Source organism: Lagenorhynchus albirostris, chromosome 5, assembly GCF_949774975.1.
Source record: "Lagenorhynchus albirostris chromosome 5, mLagAlb1.1, whole genome shotgun sequence".
NCBI classification, from domain to species: domain Eukaryota; kingdom Metazoa; phylum Chordata; class Mammalia; order Artiodactyla; family Delphinidae; genus Lagenorhynchus; species Lagenorhynchus albirostris.
In genome coordinates, this window is record NC_083099.1 from 67940657 (window position 1) to 67962424 (window position 21768).

The 21768-nt window shown below is 37.5% G+C and overlaps 1 protein-coding gene across 2 annotated transcripts in view; it reads right to left on the bottom strand.

Moving 5' to 3' along the window:
• Positions 1 to 21768, bottom strand: part of P3H2 (prolyl 3-hydroxylase 2) — a 158720-nt gene that overhangs the window by 16270 nt on the left and 120682 nt on the right. For both annotated transcript variants that reach the window (XM_060150269.1, XM_060150270.1), the window contains 5 exons: positions 13859 to 13990; positions 12104 to 12246; positions 11687 to 11776; positions 6409 to 6449; positions 4322 to 4416 (listed from right to left, as the gene is read on the bottom strand). In XM_060150269.1, coding sequence (XP_060006252.1) covers positions 4322 to 4416; positions 6409 to 6449; positions 11687 to 11776; positions 12104 to 12246; positions 13859 to 13990 — 501 coding nt within the window. The remainder of the gene's footprint in view (positions 1 to 4321; positions 4417 to 6408; positions 6450 to 11686; positions 11777 to 12103; positions 12247 to 13858; positions 13991 to 21768) is intronic.

The following is a 21768-nucleotide window of genomic DNA, read 5'->3' on the forward strand; positions in this document are numbered from 1 at the left end:
ATTATTTCTTTTTTCCTCTTAATTTTCTAAATGGCCATCAACATTTATAAATACAGAATTTCTTGGATTCCAGGAATATATCCACAAGCTCCCAGTTTTAGTATCAATCTTTTGGATGAACAGAAAATACATACATAAATATCTATATCTATCTATATCTATATATCTCCTACAATTCAATGTTTTTCAAACTGTGTTCTACAGAAAAGTTTTTAATGAAAAAAGAGTTTATAGATCAAATATGTTTGGGAAGTACTGGAGTAAACAAAATTTAAGAGGACTTCTTGGAACTTTTAATATGTGAACAGGCATTATGAATCTCCTAAATATCAATATAATATGCAGCCGTTCTCACCCTAAATTAACACAATACCCACCCTTTCTTCCTTCCCTCTTTCCTCCCTCCTTCCCTCATTCCTTCCTTCCCCTCTTCCCCTTCTTTCCTCCTTCCCTCCCTCCCTCCCTCCCTCCCTCCCACCCTCCCATCCTCCCATCCTCCCTCCTTCCTTCCTATGGCAGAGAGACTCTAGGTTGGCCCCTAATGGTCACAGCCTCCTGGTACTCATAGGTTTGTGTACTTTGTTTCCCTCAAGTGTGGGTGGGGCCTGCAGCTTGCCTCTAACTAATAGAATATGGCAAAGGTGACGGGATATCACGTCTTTGATTGGTTACATAACATTGCAACTCCTATGTTGCTGGTTGACTCAGTCTGTTGCTTTCTCAGCTTATAGTCTGATGAAACAAGTGGCTGTATTGGACAGGCTCACACAGCAAGGAATTGAGGGCATCCTCCAGCCAACAGTCAACAAGAAACTGAGAACAGCTTTCAGGAATCGAATTCTGTCATCTGAGCTTGGAAGAAGATAGCTTCCCAGCTTTAGAAGAGACGTCAGCCCTGATCATCACCTGATGGAGCCTTGTGACAGACCCTGAAGCAACGGACCCAGCTAAGCTACCCCCATAGTCCTGACCCACAGAAACTGTGAGATAGTAAGTGTATGTTATTGTAAGCTGCTACCTTTGTGCTAAATTTTTTCACAGCGTGGAATGGACCTCTTAACAAAAAACAGTTTGTCTGGGAAAGGTTGCTCTAATCTATATAGTTTACATTGAGACCGTCCCTCAAATATTCCAAAGTGAATGGCATATTCCATTTCCATTCAGAAACACAGAGAGAGACGTTCCTTCAACAAGAAAGACAAGATACTTGCACGTTCACTGGAAAGAATTTTCTAGTATAAAATTCAAATAGAAATGGAAGACAGATCAAGGGTTTAGTGGACTAGGTTGGTTTGTACTTTGCCATGTTTTTCTCATTTTCTATATTGAGAGCATATCACTTTAAATATATTAGTTTGTTTTCAAAACATGACTTCAAAAGTTATTTTAGAACATTCAGAAAAATGCCTACCATGCTTAAGCTCTGTATAAGTATTTTCCATTATTATGATGATCATGTTTGAATTGTTATAATGTGCCTGGTATATTGTGTTAAGTTCGAATGAGACATCTTAATAAGCATATGGCATAATGGATTATATTTAAAAGAGAGCTACTGGGATATTGACAATTTTCCCAACCATGGCATAAGCAATACACAAAGATCAGGTGAAGGGACAGAGTTCAACACAGAGTCTAAAATACCTAAATTCTAACAGGTTTGGGCAGAATCTGTATAGGCGTCTGCCTTTCATGCAGCTTGCACAACCACCACTAAGCACAGAGTTTCATACAGAGGTTTCCCACACATCCATTTAACAAAAAACAGGCAACTACCTACCCACTAACCAAAAGGAAAACAAAAATGTAGAAGGAAAAATAAATCCTGCCATTCAAAAATGCAAGTCTACCAGCCTATAAATGACTAGTAGCACAACAGACAGAGAAAAACATTAAAATAAAAATAAAAATGTAGTCCAATAAGTTGTGGTTCCTGGGATCTGATTTGACAGCTTCAGCCAACTCGTAACCACAGCCTAAGGAGATTTAGTTAAACAACTTAATTCTTCTCTCATTCATAAAGTATGTGCCTGGCTCTGACTCTCCATTTGCAATAAAGAGGAATCTTACAGGAAAATGCTCTTTTGTGTTCACTGCCTATGGCTCATGGCAAGAAGATATATTTTACCATAAATACGACAAGGTCATATAAGTTACGACGGGAGTGTGCTAACAAGCCCTCATATGAGCACCGCCCTTTACAGTTTACAAAAGACTTTCATATTCGTCCTCTCCAAAGAGTTGCTATCCTTCTGTTACAGGTAAAGGACCATAAGGGTCAGAGAGAGTGAGTCTCTAGTTACCCATCACTCTGGAGAACATCAGACTAAGATAGGCTTCCTGACTCCAAGTTCAAAGTTATTTCTACTCTACCCCCGCTGACTCTGGGATTATTCTCGAGCAGGGCTTTTGGAAAACTGGTGGTTGAAAGAAGAATAGATAAGTGACAGATGTTTTTAATAAGATGACAGCATATTCCAAGGGCTGGAGTCGCTCTGGGGTGCAGTAGCCCTGAGTCACTCCCATCTTAATGCTCGGGAGACATCCAGTATGAATACTACTAAATACTGTTAGGTAACCAGAGTAGATGACAATCTCTTTGTGGAAAATGAGAAAAGCTGAAATATATTCTATCTGGAAGCACGCATCCTTTCTTGCCTCCCTGACATCTGCTTTCAGTCAAACTAAGATGTTGAAAGTGTTTTCTCATTGGGAACTTTGCCTCTTGTCTACCACTGTTCTTTATTTAGACCATATTTTGATCTCTAGTGACTGCACAGAAGGCTTTCCAGTAGGTTCCCAGGGAACATCCTATGATTCATTAGCCCATTCAATGGCAGAAATGTTAGAGTTTGGCCACCCAGTCAATCATGACCTTTCTCCATCTTGCGTAGTTTTCTGTTCTACTCTTCCCATTAGCCTTCTTAGTCAGTTGCTGGACATCAGATCCCCTGGTAGCCAGGAAAAAAATGCTTTGAAATTTGGCAACTGTCCTGGGGCTTCACAAACGTTTACAGCAAAGTGCAGCTTACTGGCATGTACTTCCTGGGTGATTTCTCAGCTTAAAAAGCAACGTGAACTCTGGCTGACCACGAAGCTCTCTGGCACTCGTAAAATAGCTTGGGCTTGGTGACTACAAACTGAGGTCCAGGTCAGATTAGATGAGCATATTATCCTGTTTACTGCCTCAAACTGACTTGGAAGCTGAGGGAGGAAAGGGCTGGGAAATGTGAGAGCTGCAGCCAGCCAAAAGTTTTCAAATCAACTAGAGGAATGTGCTGACATCTCTCCTGTTGGGGAAAGGGGGACTGTACTTATTCTCAATGCAGGTTTTTGAAAAACGTCTTCTTATCTTGCAATTATTTAATCAATAGGGGATACATTTCAGATATCTAGACACTTCTATGTTCCATCATCAGGTGAAGAACAGAAAATGGGATTTGGATTCAAAAGCCTGCTTAACCTATTACAAGCTCTGAGGCTTTGGATAGGTCACTACATCTCTGTGAGCCTCAGTTTTCTTACCTGTGAAGTGGGGGACACTTGTCTCACAGGAGATGCTGCCAGTATTAAAATGGACTGTGTATAAATATGCTGGGAAAATTGTAAAACATATAGAAGTAATAATAATTGTTAAGGATTACTACTGTTGTTAGTACTACACTTGCTAATAAGTTATGATTACAACAATGTTTGGCTCTATTTAAAACCTACGTTCGGCGACACTCTACCTGTGGCTCCAGTCATTCTGAGGTTATGTAAACAGGCATCTAATATCCTGCTGTCTCCATCTCTGAGCATTTTGTGTCCTTTGTTTCATCCACTTGAATGGCTCCCTCCACACTTCTGTCAATCTAATCTAAATTCTACTGATTTCTCAAAGCCTTGATCAGATATGTGCCTCAAGGATCTTAAGTTAACTAATATCCCATGTGACCTGTCTCTTCAAGTTCCCCCGATACACAGTCTATTCCATGCTCTCTAGCACTCCCCTCCAATGTGAGAGAAGTAAGCCAGGTAACTTCTCCAAGCCTCAGGTACTCAGCTGAGGACGGCAATGATCATATAGTCCCTGCCTAGCTCATAGGACTCCTGTGAGTGAATTTGGTAGCGCTTTTGTTGAAAACCAAAAGTAGTGATATACGCGACTGAGACATTCTTGTTTTTGAGACTTGCTTGCAGAATTTTATGAACTGGAGTAGTTTAGTCCTGTTCTTTATTTTTCAATGAAAATGGGTTCTGCCCTGATCCGGGTAAGAACTGGCCAAGTCCCAGCCTCCCCTTCCCCTCCTTCTAAGAGTGAAAGTGCAACAATACTTACCCTCTCTTAGGTCTCGGTCTATCTTGGGTGATGACTTTTTCTGCGCTGATAGTCCGTGAACTTCTGCCCCCTCCACATTCACTCCTGAAGGGACCCTGCCCATTCAAAAAAAAAAGTTGAAATAGCAATATCCCATCGAATAAAGATGTTCAAAGGCAAAGGATACCTTACTCAGGTAGTCTATGACTTCATATTGTATAGTTTTGTGGTTCACAAGTCCACATCTTTCAAGATCAAATTAGATGCCATTGCCTCCATGAAGCTCTTCTCTATTTTCCCAATGAGTGTGCTCTATTTCACTTCTCTAAATCTTCTTAGCAACCTTTATTACAGTTCATTGTATCCATAATGTAAACCCCTTGAGATTAGACTTTGAGTACCAACAGAGCATGAAACAATGGTCACGTGCATGTTTACAATGCTCAGAGTGTTGTATTATATGTCTTGAATATAGAGCGCATCACTGAAAGATGGTTGAATTGAAATAAATCATGTCCGAGTGTAGTGGTTCTCGACTATTCCAAGATAGAAGACATGAGTTTGTGTCAAACCTTGTGAACACACACAATAGCATGATGCCCTTTCAATATATACAAATTGAGCAAATCCAAATATGCTTATACATTCTTGGATCTCTTGCAATAATTTGAGGTCACCCAGGGGTTGAGCCCTTGAAGCTCAGTGAAAGACCACAAGATTTTGAATAAGAAGGTCTGGATCTGCCAGTCCTTCATGGTGAGACACTGAGTCCTTTGCCTTGTCAGGGCCTCAGTTTCTGATTTTGATAATAACCTGGACCTCAAGATCTTGTGGACTAAGAATGTCGCCTGCCATATCAGTAAATGAAGGATGTTGCGACCATCAAGCCATCAGCCACTACAGCCTCCCCTGATGGTGAGCCCTGAAGGAACTGAGGATGGAAACAGGATACACACTATCAAGCAGTCAGGCACCGCAGCCTCCCCACAACGGTGCACCCTGTGGGGACTCAGGATGGGAAAACACAGGACACTGGCCCCAGAGAGCTGAGGTGCATATCAAAGGAATGATTTCAATGAGCCCAGGCTCTTGAAATCTTCCCATACATAGAAAAGCGTAAACCCTAAATTAACTAGGGATGTCTTGTTTTCTTTAATTAACAGTAATCTTTTGCTATTCTGACTGTCCGCTTTTTGTTACAAAACTCATATACATCCTGGCTCCTCCCTTAACTCTTGGGAGCAGTCCCTCAGAGCCATCTGAGAGGCTATCTCCTGGGCTTGAAGTCCTCAGAAAATCCACTGAATAAAGCATAACTCCTGGGCTTCCCTGGTGGCGCAGTGGTTGAGAGTCTGCCTGCCGATGCAGGGGACACGGGTTTGTGACCCGGTCCGGGAAGATCCCACATGCAGCGGAGCAGCTAAGCCCGTGAGCCATGGTCGCTGAGCCTGTGCGTCTGGAGCCTGTGCTCCGCAACGGGAGAGACCACAACAGTGAGAGGCCCGCGTACCACACACACACACAAAAAACCATAACTCTCAATTTTAGAGTGCATATTTTTTTCAGTGGACAATCTCAAACGTGTGACTCCAAAATTCTATGACTCCTTGAAATGCTCAGAACATGTAAACTGACTTTTGACATCTATCATTTTAAAAATTGCGTTTTCTTCATTTCTGATTGAGTTCATGACACTTAATATTTTAGCTTGCTGTAAAACTTTCCGAGCTTGATGCTTTCAAATAAATGCAGTAAGAAAATTTAGCATGAAAAAGATAATTTAATTGTTTTTTTCCTATTAAAAAATCAAAAACAGCATCCAACTTTCTCTGATTTAGAGTCACAGAACATTTAGCCATTAGAGATCACCTGATTCAACCCCTTGATGTGAGGAAAAGCATGAGACCCAGAGAGGAAGATAAATTATTTAAGGTGTCTTGGAAATAAGAGGAAGAGTTGGGACCAGAATGCAGAACTCCTAATTCCCAGTTCAGAGCTCTTCTAATTATATCCCTTTGCCTATTTCATAGAGCCCAAGTTCTTTACAATAAATATGATTCTAAGTATTTCTTCTCATTACAAATAAACATTCTAAATGGAGAACTTACTGATTCTCATCCTGTCGTCCTCCATATTGAATCCAATAATTCTGTTTTAAATTTAAAAAAAAAAAACTCAGTAATTTTGTCACTAAAATTCCATGTACAGAAGATAAAACACTCAAAAGACCTAAAATATTAGAAAACTTGCATATTATATAAATCTATAATATAGTATTTATTTTTAAATTTTAATAAAAAGGAAGGCTAAGGTTGGTGCAATTTGGGCTAAGACAAAATGGATTAAAAAAATAGCATGGAATTAGCCTGGGCATCCATCCTTTTGTCCAAGAAAGTGATTTAGAATTTGGTAGCAAGAAGACACTTAGAAGATAATTAAGTATGACTCCTTTCACTTTTATAAATAAAGCAAATAAACAAAAAGTCCAGTCTGGTTAATCATCTGTATAGGATCATAAAGTAAGTGATTGTTTTTCCTAGGGTCATTTGGGATAACATAACTTTCAAAAATAGTAAGACCAGATATAAACATATTAGAAATGTTACACTAGAAACGTACATTAAAATTATCCTAATTTTAAAAATGTGTCAATAAAAACATAACATAACTAAGAAAGAGACGAAAACTGTGTTACAAATAGGATATATTACAAACAGTGCTTTTTATATTAACTATTAACATGTACAGTATATAAAGAACTTATATAGCAATGAACAGATAAATGAATAAAATACATGTCCAGGTAAATCAAATGAGAGGACAAATACTTAATAATAATTTGTGAAAAGTTGATTTTTGCTGGTAATCAAAGGAATACAAATTAAAACAACAGTGGTGCACCATTTTGTACATAATATATTAGGCATATGAATGAGTTTAAGATGTTATTTCTCATTGCTGAGAAGTTCATGGTAAAACCATAAACTTTTATGAAATGTTAGGAATAATGAAGGTACCAGAAAACTCTCCTAGAAAAAAAATTTCAAAAATTTTAAACCTTCTCATATCCTTTGATGGCAGAGTTAACCCACTTCTGGAAATTTATCCTATGGATATAGTTCAGTAGAAAGAAAAATGCTTAATGCATTCATTAGGGCACAAAAAAACAAAAAATAAATAAACAAATTGTTCAACATCAGGAAGAGGATTAACTTATTTATTGTACATCAACTACAGATGTAGCTAAAAATAATTTTGAAAGCTGTAAAGATAAAGAAATTGCTTATGCTATCCCAAATAAAAATCAATAAATAAAAATAGAAATCTATATATATAGAGGTACTGCTTCTACAAAAGGGATGTCTTCATGTGAAGAATGTTTAAAAGACAACATGGGGGACTTCCCTGGTGACACAGTGGTTAAGAATCCACCTGCCAACTAAAATCTGGTTCTTTGAGAAGATAAACAAAATTGATAAACCATTAGCCAGACTCATCAAGAAAAAAAGGGAGAAGACTCAAATCAACAGAATTAGAAATGAAAAAGGAGAAGTAACAACTGACACTGAACAAATACAAAGGATCATGAGAGATTACTACAAGCAACTATATACCAATAAAATGGACAACCTGGAAGAAATGTACATATTCTTAGAAAAGCACAATGTTCTGAGACTGAACCAGGAAGAAATAGAAAAGATAAACAGACCAATCACAAGCACTGAAATTGAAACTGTGATTAAAAATCTTCTAACAAACAAAACCCCAGGACCAGATGGCTTCAAAGGAAAATTCTATCAAACATTTAGAGAAGAGCTAACACCTATCCTTCTCAAACTCTTCCAAAATACAGCAGAGGGAGGAACACTCCCAAACTCATTCTACGAGGCCACCATCACCCTGATACCAAAACCAGACAAAGATGTCACAAAAAAAGAAAAACTACAGGCTAATATCACTGATGAACATAGATGCAAAAAATCCTCAACAAAATACTAGCAAATAGAATCCAACAGCACATTAAAAGGATCATACACCATGATCAAGGGGGGTTAATCCCAGGAATGCAAGGATTCTTCAGTATACATAAATCAATCAATGTGATACACCATATTAACAAATTGAAAGATAAAAACCGTATGATAATCACAATAGATGCAGAAAAAGCTTTTGACAAAATTCAACACCCATTTATGATAAAAACCCTCCAGAAAGTAGGCATAGCGGGAACTTACCTCAACATAATAAAGGCCATATATGACAAACCCACAGCAAACATCATTCTCAATGGTGAAAAATTAAAAGCATTTCCTCTAAGATCAGGAACAAGGCAAGGATGGCCACTCTCACCACTCTTATTCAATATAGTTTTGGAAGTCTTAGCCACGGCAATCAGAGAAGAAAAAGAAACAAACTGAACACAAATTGGAAAAGAAGAAGTAAAACTGTCACTGCCTGCAGATGACATGATACTATACATAGAGAATCCTAAAGATGCCACCAGAAAACTACTAGAGCTAATCAATGAATTTGGTAACATTGCAGGATACAAAATTAATGCACAGAAATCTCTTGCATTCCTCTACACTAATGATGAAAAATCTGAAAGAGAAATTAAGGAAACACCCCGACTTACCATTGCAACAAAAAGAATAAAATACCTAGGAATAAACCTACCTTAGGAGATAAAAGACCTGTATGCAGAAAGCTACAAGACACTGTTGAAAGAAATTAAAGATGATACAAACAGATGGAGAGATATACCATGTTCTTGGATTGGAAGAATCAACATTGTGAAAATGACTCTACTACCCAAAGCAATCTACAGATTCAATGCAATCCCTATCAAACTACCACTGGCATTTTTCACAGAACTAGAACAAAAAATTTCACAATTTGTATGGAAACAAAAAAGACCCTGAATAGCCAAAGCAAACTTGAGAAAGAAAAATGGAGCTGGAGGAATCAGGCTTCCTGACTTCAGACTATATATACTACAAAGCTACAGTAATCAAGACAGTATGGTACTGGCACAAAAACAGATATATAGATGAATGGAACAGGATAGAAAGCCCAGAGATAAACCCACACACATATGGTCACCTTATCTTTGATAAAGGAGGCAAGAATATAAAATGGAAAAAGACAGCCTATTCAATAAGTGGTGCTGGGAAAACTGGACAGCTACATGTAAAAGAATGAAATTAGAACACTCCCTAACACCATACATGATAATAAACTCAAAATGGATTAAAGACCTAAATGTAAGGCCAGACACTATCAAACTCTTAGAGGAAAACATAGGCAGAACACTCTATGATATCAATCACAGCAAGATCCTTTTTGACCCACCTCCTAGAGAAATGGAAATAAAAACAAAAATAAACAAATGGGACCTAATGAAAGTTCAAAGCTTTTGCACAGCAAAGGAAACCATAAACAAGATGAAAACACAACCCTCAGAATGGGAGAAAATATTTGCAAATGAAGCAACTGACAAATGATTAATCTCCCAAATATACAAGCCGCTCAAGCAGCTCAATATCATAAAAACAAAGAACCCAATCCAAAAATGGGCAGAAGACCTAAATAGACATTTCTCCAAAGAAGATATAGATTGCCAACAAACACATGAAAGGGTGCTAAACATCACTAATCATTAGAGAAATGCAAATCAAAACTCCAATGAGGTATCACCTCACACCAGTCAGAATGGCCATCATCAAAAGTCTACAAGCAATAAATGCTGGACAGAGTGTGGAGAAAAGGGAACCCTCTTGCACTGTTGGTTTGAATTAAATTGATAGAGCCACTATGGGGAACAGTATGGAGGTTCCTTAAAAATCTAAAAATAGTACTACCATATGACCCAGCAATCTCATTACTGGGCATATACCCTGAGAAAACCATAATTCAAAAAGAGACATGTACCACAATGTTCATTGCAACACTATTTACAATAGCCAGGACATGGAAGCAACCTAAGTGTCCATTGACAGGTGAATGGATAAAGAAGATGTGGCACAAATATACACTGGAATATTACTCAACCATAAAAAGAAACAAACCTGAGTTATTTGTAGTGAGGTGGATGGACTTAGAGTCTGTGTGTCCTACAGAGTGAAGTAAGTCAGAAAGAGAAAAACAAATACCATATGCTAACACATATATATGGAATCTAAAAAAAAAAAAAATTGGTTCTGAAGAACCTAGGGGCAGGAGAGGAATAAAGACACAGATGTAGAGAGTGGACTTGAGGATATGAGGAGGGGAAGGGTAAGCTGGGACGAAGTGAGAGAGTGGCATGGACATATATACACTACCAAATGTAAAATGGATAGCTTGTGGGAAGCAGCCACATAGAACAGGGAGATCAGTTCGGTGCTTTGTGTCCACCTAGAGGGGTGGGATAGGGAGGGTAGGAGGGAGACACAAGAGGGAGGAGATATGGGGATATATGTATATGTATAGCTGATTCACTTTGTTATACAGCAGAAACTAACACACCATTGTAAAGCAATTATACTCCAATAAAGGTGTTTAAAAAAAAAAAAAAAGAATCCACCTGCCAGTGCAGGGGACATGGGTTCGATCCTTGGGCCAGGAAGATCCCACATGCTGCAGAGCACCTAAGCCCATGTGCCACAACTACTGAGACTGCACTCTAGAGCCCATGAGTCAAAACTACTGAGCCCACATGCCACAACTACTGAGCTCACGCTCTGCAGTTACTGAAACCCACATGCTCTAGGGCTCGTGTGTTGCAACAACTGAGCCTGTGTGCTGTAACTACTGAAGCCTGCGTGCCTAGAGCCCATGTTCCACAACAAGAGAAACCACCTCAATGAGAAGCACATGCACCGCAACGAAGAATAGCCCCCGCTCGCCACAACTAGGGAAAGCCAGAAAGCCTGTGCAGAGCAAGATCCAACGCAGCCCCCCAAAATAAGAAAAAACAAGACAACATGGACACGTGGAAAAAAGTAGTCAGCATGATAGGTAGTACGATTGTGACTGATTCTGTTCTTTTGAAGTCTTTTTATTGTTTAAAATGTTTAAGAGAAATGTTTAAAAGAAAATACAAAATGTTGTATACAGAAATTAGAAAATAAAACAATCCTGAGGCAAACATATCATATTCAAAACATTTCTTTCCTATCCAAGTATATTTGCTTCTGACTTTAGCTCTCAGTGACATGGAAATCTGTTAAAGTCTTTTACAGTTCATCACATGTACAGGGTAAACACCCGCTCCCTCCAGTGTTTGTTTACAAAAGGCAGGGGATTATAATCTTCAGCAAAAGGGGCTGGGGAATACAATCATAAATAAGAAGTCCACCGAATAGTTCCTTTAAAGACCTTTTCCTCTCTCCTCTTTGTTCTTACCGGCTCAGTGTATGAAAATCCCAGACCCTCTGCAGCTGATTTTATTAGTTCTGATTCCAGTTTATGATGCTTCACAAACATCGCCAAATCCTACAGAAAAAAAAGAAAATGTATATTTAAATAACAGTTAAAAGGTATGATTAATGTTCAAGTGGAAATAATTTTCTTTAGACAGTAACAAATGAGCTAAAAAAATATTCACAGCTGCAGAAAATGTCTCTATCTCTGTAGATTTTCACAAGCTAGCACATAGGCGAAAAACACGCTTTTAGCATTACTAATTAAAGTTGCAAAGAACTGAGTCCTAGAACCTTTACTAAATTGTTAGCTATCTTTAAGAGAAGTGTTATATTTTTACCAACTCTCCCCAGAGCACTGAGCAGAATAATGAGTTTCTTCTCAGAACATGGGTCTCACCTCTCTGGCCTGGATAGATGCTGGGTCAATGCTGTCATCCAACAGACTCTCATAGTAATCCACGTTGTCTCTGACATCCTCGTCATCCGGATGGAGTAGAAGATAGGCCTTGGCACACTCCAAGGCTTTCACATATTCGCCAACTGAAAAATCCAGGAGTTGCGGCATTAGAGTCAGCCTAGGTTGGTCTACAAAATTTTTTAAAGATATGTCAACATGTCCATGAGAGTCAGCATGAAATGATCAGTAAGAGGGAAGATGCTACCTACTGTATAGCACAGGGAACCCTACTCAATACTCTGTAATAACCAATATGGGGAAAGAACCTGAAAAAGAATGGATATATGTATATGTATAACTGAATCACTTTGCTTTACACCTGAAACTAACACAATATTGTCAATCAACTGTACTAGAATATAAAATAAAAATTAAAAGAAAAGAGGGAAGGTGCCATGAGGCTGAGTAGAAGCAGCAGAAATAGTTGCAGATGAAAGGAAGGACAGGATTTCAGGTATTCCAAAGGTACTAACTTCGGTCTGCTATGCTGCTAGATGTCTTCAACAAATTATCAAAAGCTCCACCTGAAGATATTTGCTGCCAACTTACATTATTTAATACAGAGTAGAATTTTTGAAGTTAATTCTGATTTTTGTACTGAATTTGAAAACATGATATCTAAGACCAATTTCAGCAATACAAATTCTATTAATTGCTTTTAAACATAAGATGCTCACTCTTTCTTTCTCAATGAGATAAATGGAAATTAAAACTTTATTGAGATATCAATTTCACGTAATGATTTGGGAATATTTAAAATTTGATAATATATTCTGTTGCTGTGCAATGAAAAGTGTACTCCATGTGGAGAACAAATTGGCAACATCTGTCAAAATTACAAACAAATAAACCATTGATGCAGCAACTGTACTTCTAGAAATTTATCCTATAGATATTTACATGCAAATGTAAATGACATACAGGAAATATTCATTTGATCATTGATTGTAATAGTAAAATACAACACAAAATTACAACACAATGCTCATCAGTAAGGAGACACATTAAATAAATTATAGTATGGTGATATCTAGATATAAAGAAAAATGAATGAGGAGGATCTGTATGTACTGAAACAACTAGATTGAGCCCTATAAAACTTCCCAAATTTGACCATTTTTGACCAAGCAAAAGGGAATTTCATAGGTCCAACATACTAAAAAAAATCTGATATGTATTGTTAAGTGAAGAAAACAATGTGAGGAAGAGTGTAAATAATGTGCTATCTTCTATGTGTAGGAGGATAAAATAATTCAGAGACTGTGTGTGTGTGTGTGTGTGTGTGTGTTGTTTCTGTATAAAATTTTGGAAGGGTAAATAAGAAACTGTGGATTTTAGGGTGTGAAATTGGGTTGTGGGGAAACGAAAGAGAGAGAGGTTTTTTAATATTTAGTCTTTAAACCTGTGAGTATATTATCTTTTCAAATTAAGTCGAAAAATTAAATTTAAAAATCACATAAAATATCAATCTAGTATAACTTTTGGGGCATTGTCACAACATTTGCCCACTTGTGGTTTCACCGTCTGCTCTTGTTCTGAGCTGTAGTGATGTGAGGTGAGACAGAAAATGCATACACACCCATAGCTTGATTACAACTGAGGAAGGTGGAGGACTAACCCACAAAAATTCGATGTGTCTTGTGATGAGCCACACCCCTTCCCCCCAAAGTTTCTCACAGATAATCCACGCTTTACCTCGATAGTAGGCAAACTGCAGGTAGTCATAATGTAGGGGAAGAAAGTTCTCGATTGGTGAGAGGCGGCCAGGGCGGGTGGCAAGTTCCCTCACGCATTCATGCTGACAAACCAGCACCTGCACATAGTGATCTGAAAAACAAGAGCCAAGAAGTGGGTTCCTCTCATCTGCTCAACGTCCAGACTTCAAAGTGAGAACCACGGTTACGCAGGGCATCGTACCTCACCATACACTCTTAGAGAGATATCATTATCATCCTCATTCATGACCAGAAATCCTTTTCCCAAAGAAAGTAAGTGACTCGCCAAGGCTTCCTAACCAGTGATCACTAGACTAATTACTAGTAGATTCTAAATGTGTAGCACTCTTTCCTTCCGTGTATTCTTTTTCTACATCTCCTGAAAGTGACATAGGCCATCTCATCCCACCCATGCCCAGCTGAGTAGATTACTTTCTTATTTAAAAACTTGGGGGTCTCTTTTTGGACTTTAGATGGCCTGAAGTGTCCTGGAGTCAGGATGGGAAGTTCAGATCCCAGTTATGTTAAGGACCGGTTGAGAGAAAGGAACTGCCACGTACGTGGGGAGTTCACACAGAGAAGTGAAGCCACAATGCTCTTTTTCCTTGTTAATATTTTCAAGCCACTTTTACTAAAGGGGAAATAAAAGCAACATTCCTTTACATCCATTGATCGGGAACCTACTCTACCCAGTTACAAATTAGTCTATCACCTGGACATTATAAATCCTAATACTGTAGGGACTGGTAAAATAGGAGAAGGATGAAAGCTAAAGAATTTGAAGAAGGATTTTGCCTCTTTTTCTTTGTTCCCATTCTTCTCACTTGCAAACAGGCGAGGATCCTGAAGTGCAGGGGTGTTCATGCTCCTTTTAGCTCTGGGTTCTATCTCATACAAGCATGAGCAGAGGAAACACAAGTGGCTAATGTCCCAGAAAGAAAACGCTTCTTACATTTTGCCCCGACTCTGATGTCTACAATGAAGATAGAGGCAGTCTTTTCCATTAAGAGAATAGTCCATTCATGCTTGTGCAGAGCAAGTTCTCCTGAGAATAATGATAAAACCACCCGACTTCATGACTGTACAGTCTAATCCACAACTGCCTCCATTCAAAAGGCTTTCTATTATGCAGAGTCTGGCTTGTATCTAGATGACCTTGAAGAGGGACCCCCCAAAACACAACAGAAAGGAAATATCTGTTTCCTGGTGTGTAGGGAAATGTGCTAATTCTCTTAAAACCTGGCTAACTCAATCTAATATAGTACAGCTAATAAGATCACTATCATCCATTGGTTCTTAATTTCAGTTGGAAGACATGAAGAGAAGAATGGGTTATGTTTATTTGATTAGCATGTTATAAATAAATAGCTAGGTATTTTATTTCTTAAGAAAACAACAAACAACTCTCAAGCATTTCTCCTAGTTTCGCTGGCCATTTGCTTTCCTCTTTACCTTTTAATATTCACTCCTAATTCCAAATGACAAGCAAAAGGAAAAGGTGGGAAACACACCCAACAGGAATCCACAATCTGAATGAAAGTATTTTTCAAAGTAAGATATTAATAGCAGCAAAATAAGAGTGACAAAATGATATCCTTTAAGGCTTCAGTGAGCATGGCTGGTAATAAATAACTGCATTCAGAAGCCATTTGTAGTTTTCTCCAATTGGTAATGTTCTTCCAAGTCTAAAAGTCAAAAACTCTGGCTTTCTAAATACATTCTGTATTTTAAAAGCCAGTTTTACTCCTAATCGAGAATAGTTTTGAACCAGGCAGGAATTTACATAGTTAGAGTAATGATATCCCTTTTTATTAGTTGTATTCCTTGCCTCCTTTCTATATCAAATGTTACTGTGAAGTGATTATGTTTTAATAGGTTTGAGATTCAAGACACTCGCATGGGAATACTTTTAAAGATTTCCGTCTCATTATGAATTGGATATGCTTCAAATTCCTGAGAAGACTTATCATATTCCTGCAACATATAATATTTGAGTAAACTTGAGGGACTATGAATTTTTTATCACTTTTCTTTATTGGAAGTGGGGTGATGGTGGTGGCGGCTGTGTTAGTAGCCTGAGTTAGGAGACGTCTATTCTTTTCCAGCAACCAACAGGCTGTGGTGACCTCAGAAAATTGCAAAATGTTAATTTGTGGGAATTTGTCAGTCAATTCTCTTAAACCAGATCTAGGACATTTGCCAAAGCTGTTCAGTGGCCATTGGTAGAGGTAGGTGTAGAGATGAATGTGGGAATGAAAGCAGGGAACCTATCCTTAAAAAAACTACAAGATAGTAAATTGTAATAAAGGAAAAGCCTGCCCATTCTCAAATAAAAGATTAAGTTAAAGAAATATTCAGCAGTTGAAATGTGAAGCACACATAAAAGTGACATTCAAATGAGCAGTGTTTACAAAAATGCAAGTAAATGGCTCTGGTAGAGGCCCAATAAAATAAAACCTTATGGGAAAAAAATCCCCAATAATGCTGTATTGATTTTAAGTGAATTGAGTTGAACTTGGGTAATTGAATGTGTAGCAAATAAGTCACTTGACAAATAATATATTTACAATAGCCAAGGTATGGAAGCAGCCTAAGTGCCCATCAATAGATGAATGTATAAAGAAGATGTGATATATGTGCACACACAATGGAACAGTACTCAGCCCTCAGCCATAAAAAAGAATGAAATCTTGTTACTTGTGACAACATGGATAGACCTAGAAGGTATTATGCTAATAAGTCAGAAAGAGGAAGAAAAATACTATATGGTTTCACTTATATGTGCAATCTAAAGACAAAACAAAACAAAACAGAACAAATGAACAAACATAACAAAACAGAGACAGAGTTATAGATACAGAGAACAAATGGGCCAGAGGGGTAGGTGGTGGGGGAAGAAAAAAATAGGTGAGGGAGCTTAAGACATACAAACTTCCGGTTGCAAAATAAATAAGTCATGGTTATGAAATGTACAGTGTGGGGAATACAGTCAATAACTATGTAATATCTTTGTATGGTGACATATTTTAACTAGACTTATTGTGGTGATCAGTTTGAAATGTATAGATATATATATATTTCTAAAATGTAAAAAAAAAAAGGCTAAAAGAAGGCACATTGATTTTCAGTTTACTTCTTAGTCTAAATTTTGATAGATATTTCCTAATTACCCCTCTAAAAAACTTCAACACAAACTTGCACAAGGCTCTTAGATAACCTCATCCACCAGAGGGCAGACAGCAGAAGCAAGAACTACAATCCTGCAGCCTGTGGAAGAAAAACCACATTCACAGAAAGATAGACAAGATGAAAAGGCAGAGGGCTATGTACCAGATGAAGGGACAAGATAAAACCCCATAAAGACAACTAAATGAAGTGGAGATAGGCAATCTTCCAGAAAAACAATTCAGAATAATGATAGTGAAGATGATCCAGGGCCTCAGAAAAACAATGGAGGCAAAGATCGAGTAGATGCAAGAAATGTTTAACAAAGACCTAGAAGAATTAAAGAACAAACAAACAGAGGTGAACAATACAACAATACAATAACTAAAATGAAAAATACACTAGAAGGAATCAATAGCAGAACTGAGACAGAAGAACGGATAAGTGACCTGGAAGACAGAATGGTGGAATTCACTGCTGCGGAACAGAATAAAGAAAAAAGAATGAAATGAAATGAAGACAGCCTAAGAGACCTCTGGGACAACATTAAATGCAACAACATTTGCATTATAGGGGTCCCAGAAGCAGAAGAGAGAGAGAAAGGACCCGAGAAAATATTAGAAGAGATTATAGTTGAAAACTTCCCTAACATGGGAAAGGAAATAGCCACCCAAGTCCAGGAAGCGCAGAGAGTCCCATACAGGTTAAACCCAAGGAGAAACATGCGGAGACACATAGTAATCTAACTGGTAAAAATTAAAGACAAAGAAAAATTATTGAAAGTAGCAAGGGAACAATGACAAATAACATACAAGGAAACTCCCATAAGGCTAACAGCTGATTTCTCAGCAGAAACTCTACAAGCCAGAAGGGAGTGACAAGACATATTTAAAATGATGAAAGGGAAGGACCTACAACCAAGATTACTCTACCCAGCAAGGATCTCATTCATTTTCAATGGAGAAATCAGAAGTTTTACAGACAAGCAAAAGCTAAGAGAATTCAGCATCACCAAACCAGCTCTACAACAAATGCTAAAGGAACTTCTCTAAGTGGGAAACACAAGAGAAGAAAAGGACCTACAAAAACAAACCCAAAACAATTAAGAAAATAGTCATAGGAACATACATATCGATAATTACCTTAAACATGAATGGATTAAATGCTCCAACCAAAAGACACAGGTTCACTGAATGGATATAAAAAGAAGACCCATATATATGCTGTCTACAAGAGATCCACTTCAGACCTAGGAACACATACAGACTGAAAGTGAGGGGATGGAAAAAGATATTCCATGCAAATGGAAATCAAAAGAAAGCTGGAGTAGCAATACTCATATAAGATAAAATAGACTTTAAAATAAAGAATGTTACAAGAGACAAGGAAGGACACTGCATAATGATCAAGGGATCAATCCAAGAAGAAGATAAAACAATTATAAATATATACGCACCCACCATAGGAGCACCTCAATACATAAGGCAACTGCGAACAGCTATAAAAGAGGAAATTGACAGTAACACAATAATAGTGGGGGACTTTAAAACCTCACTTACACCAATGGACAGATCATCCAGACAGAAAAGTAAAAAGGAAACACAAGCTTTAAAAGACAAAATAGACCAGATAGATTTAATTGATATTTATAGGACATTCCATCCAAAAACAGCAGATTCTTCTCAAGTGTGCACGGGACATTCTACAGGATAGATCACATCTTGGGTCACAAATCAAACCTCAGTAAATTTAAGAAAATTGAAATCATATCAAACATCTTTTCTGACCACAATGCTATGATATTAGAAATTAATTAAAGGGGAAAAAATGTAAAAAACACAAACACATGGAGGATAAACAATACGTTACTTAATAACCAAGAGATCACTGAAGAAATCAAAGAGGAAATCAAAAAATACCTAGAGACAAATGACAATGAAAACACGATGATCCAAAACCTATGGGCCGCAGCAAAAGCAGTTCTGAGAGGGAAGTTTATCGCAATACAATCCTACCTCAAGAAACAACAAACATCTCAAATAACCAATCTAACCTTACACCTAAGGGAACTAGAGAAAGAAGAACAAACAAAACCCAAAGTTAGTAGAAGGAAAGAAATCATAAAGATCAGAGCAGAAATAAATGAAATAGAAACAAAGAAAACAGTAGCAAAGATCAATAAAACTAAAAGCTGGATCTTTGAGAAGATAAACAAAATTGATAAGCCACTAGCCAGACTCATCAAGAAAAGTAGGGAGAGAACTCAAATCAATAAAATTAGAAATGAAAGAGGAGAAGTTACAACAGACACCGCAGAAATACAAAGCATCCTAAGAGACTACTACAAGCAACTCTACGCCAATAAAATGGACAACCTGGAAGAAATGGAAAAATTCTTAGAAAGGTATAACCTTCCAAGACTGAACCAGGAAGAAATAGAAAATATGAACTGAACAATCACAAGTTATGAAAATGAAACTGTGATCAAAAATCTTCCAACAAACAAAAGTCCAGGACCAGAATTCTATCAAACATTTAGAGAAGAGCTAACACCCATCCTTCTCAAACTCTTCCAAAAAATTGCAGAGGAAGGAGCACTCTCAATCACATTCTATGAGGCCACCATCATCCTGATACCAAAACCAGGCAAAGATACTATAAAAAAAGAAAATTACAGACCAATATCACTGATGAATATAGATGCAAAAATCCTCAACAAAATACTATCAAACAGAATCCAACAGCACATTAAAAGCATCATACACCATGATCAAGTGGGATTTATCCCAGGGATGCAAGGATTCTTTAGTATATGCAAATCAATCAATGTGATACACCATATTAACAAATTGAAAAAGAAAAACCGTACAATCATCTCAATAGATGCAGAAAAAGCTTTTGACAAAATTCAACACCCATTTATGATAAAAACCCTCCAGAAAGTAGGCATAGCGGGAACTTACCTCAACATAATAAAGGCCATATATGACAAACCCACAGCAAACATCATTCTCAATGGTGAAAAATTAAAAGCATTTCCTCTAAGATCAGGAACAAGGCAAGGATGGCCACTCTCACCACTCTTATTCAATATAGTTTTGGAAGTCTTAGCCACGGCAATCAGAGAAGAAAAAGAAACAAACTGAACACAAATTGGAAAAGAAGAAGTAAAACTGTCACTGCCTGCAGATGACATGATACTATACATAGAGAATCCTAAAGATGCCACCAGAAAACTACTAGAGCTAATCAATGAATTTGGTAACATTGCAGGATACAAAATTAATGCACAGAAATCTCTTGCATTCCTCTACACTAATGATGAAAAATCTGAAAGAGAAATTAAGGAAACACTCCCATTTACCATTGCAACCAAAAGAATAAAATACCTAGCAATAAACCTACCTAGGGAGACAAAAGACCTGTAGGCAGGAAACTGTAAGACACTGATGAAAGAAATTAAAGATGATACAAACAGATGGAGAGATATATCATGTTCTTGGATTGGAGAATCAATATTGTGAAAATGACTATACTACCCAAAGCAATCTACAGAGTCAATGTAATCCCTATCAAATTACCAATGGCATTTTTTACAGAACTAGAACAAAAAATCTTAAAATTTGTATGGAGACACAAAAGACCCCGAACAGCCAAAGTGGTCTTGAGGGAAAAAAAAATGAGCTGGAGGAATCAGACTCCCTGACTTCAGACAACACTACAAAGCTACAGTAATCAAGACAATATGGTACTGGAACAAAAACAGAAATATAGACCAATGGAACAGGATAGAAAGCCCAGAGATAAACCCATGCACCCATGGTCAACTAATCTATGACAAAGGAGGGAAGGATGTACAATGGAGAAAAGACAGTCTCTTCAATAAGCGGTGCTGGGAAAACTGGACAGCTACATGTAAAAGAATGAAATTAGAACACTCCCTAACACCATTCACAAAAATAAACTCAAAATGGATTAGAGACCTAAGTGTAAGACTGGACACTATAAAGCTCTTAGAGGAAAACATAGGAAGAACACTCTTTGACATAAATCACAGCAAGATCTTTTTTGATCCACTTCTTAGAATAATGGAAATAAAAACAAAAATAAACAAATGGGACCTAATGAAACTTCAAAGCTTTTGCTCAACAAAGGAAACTACAAACACGATGAAAAGACAACCCTCAGAATGGGAGAAAATATTTGCAAACAAATCAACGGATAAAGGATTAATCTCCAAAATATATAAACAGCTCCTGCAGCTCAATATTAAAAAAACACACAACCCAATCCAAAAATTGGCAGAAGACCTAAATAAACATTTCTCCAAAGAAGACATACAGATGGCCAAGAAGCACAGGAAAATTTGCTCAACATCACTAATTACTAGAGAAGTGCAAATCAAAACTACAATGAGGTATCACCTCACACCAGTTAGAATGGGCATCACCAGAAAATCTAAAAACAACAGATGCTGGAGAGGGTGTGGAGAAAAGGGAACCCTCTTGCACTGTTGGTGGGAATATAAATTGATACAGCCACTTTGGAGAACAGTATGGAGGTTCCTTAAAAAACTATAAATAGAATTACCATATGACCCAGCAATCTCACCACTGGGCATATACCAAGAGAAAACCATAATTCAAAAAGACACATGCATCCCAATGTTCATTGCAGCACTATTTACAATAACCAGGACATGGAAGCAGCCTAAATGCCCATCAA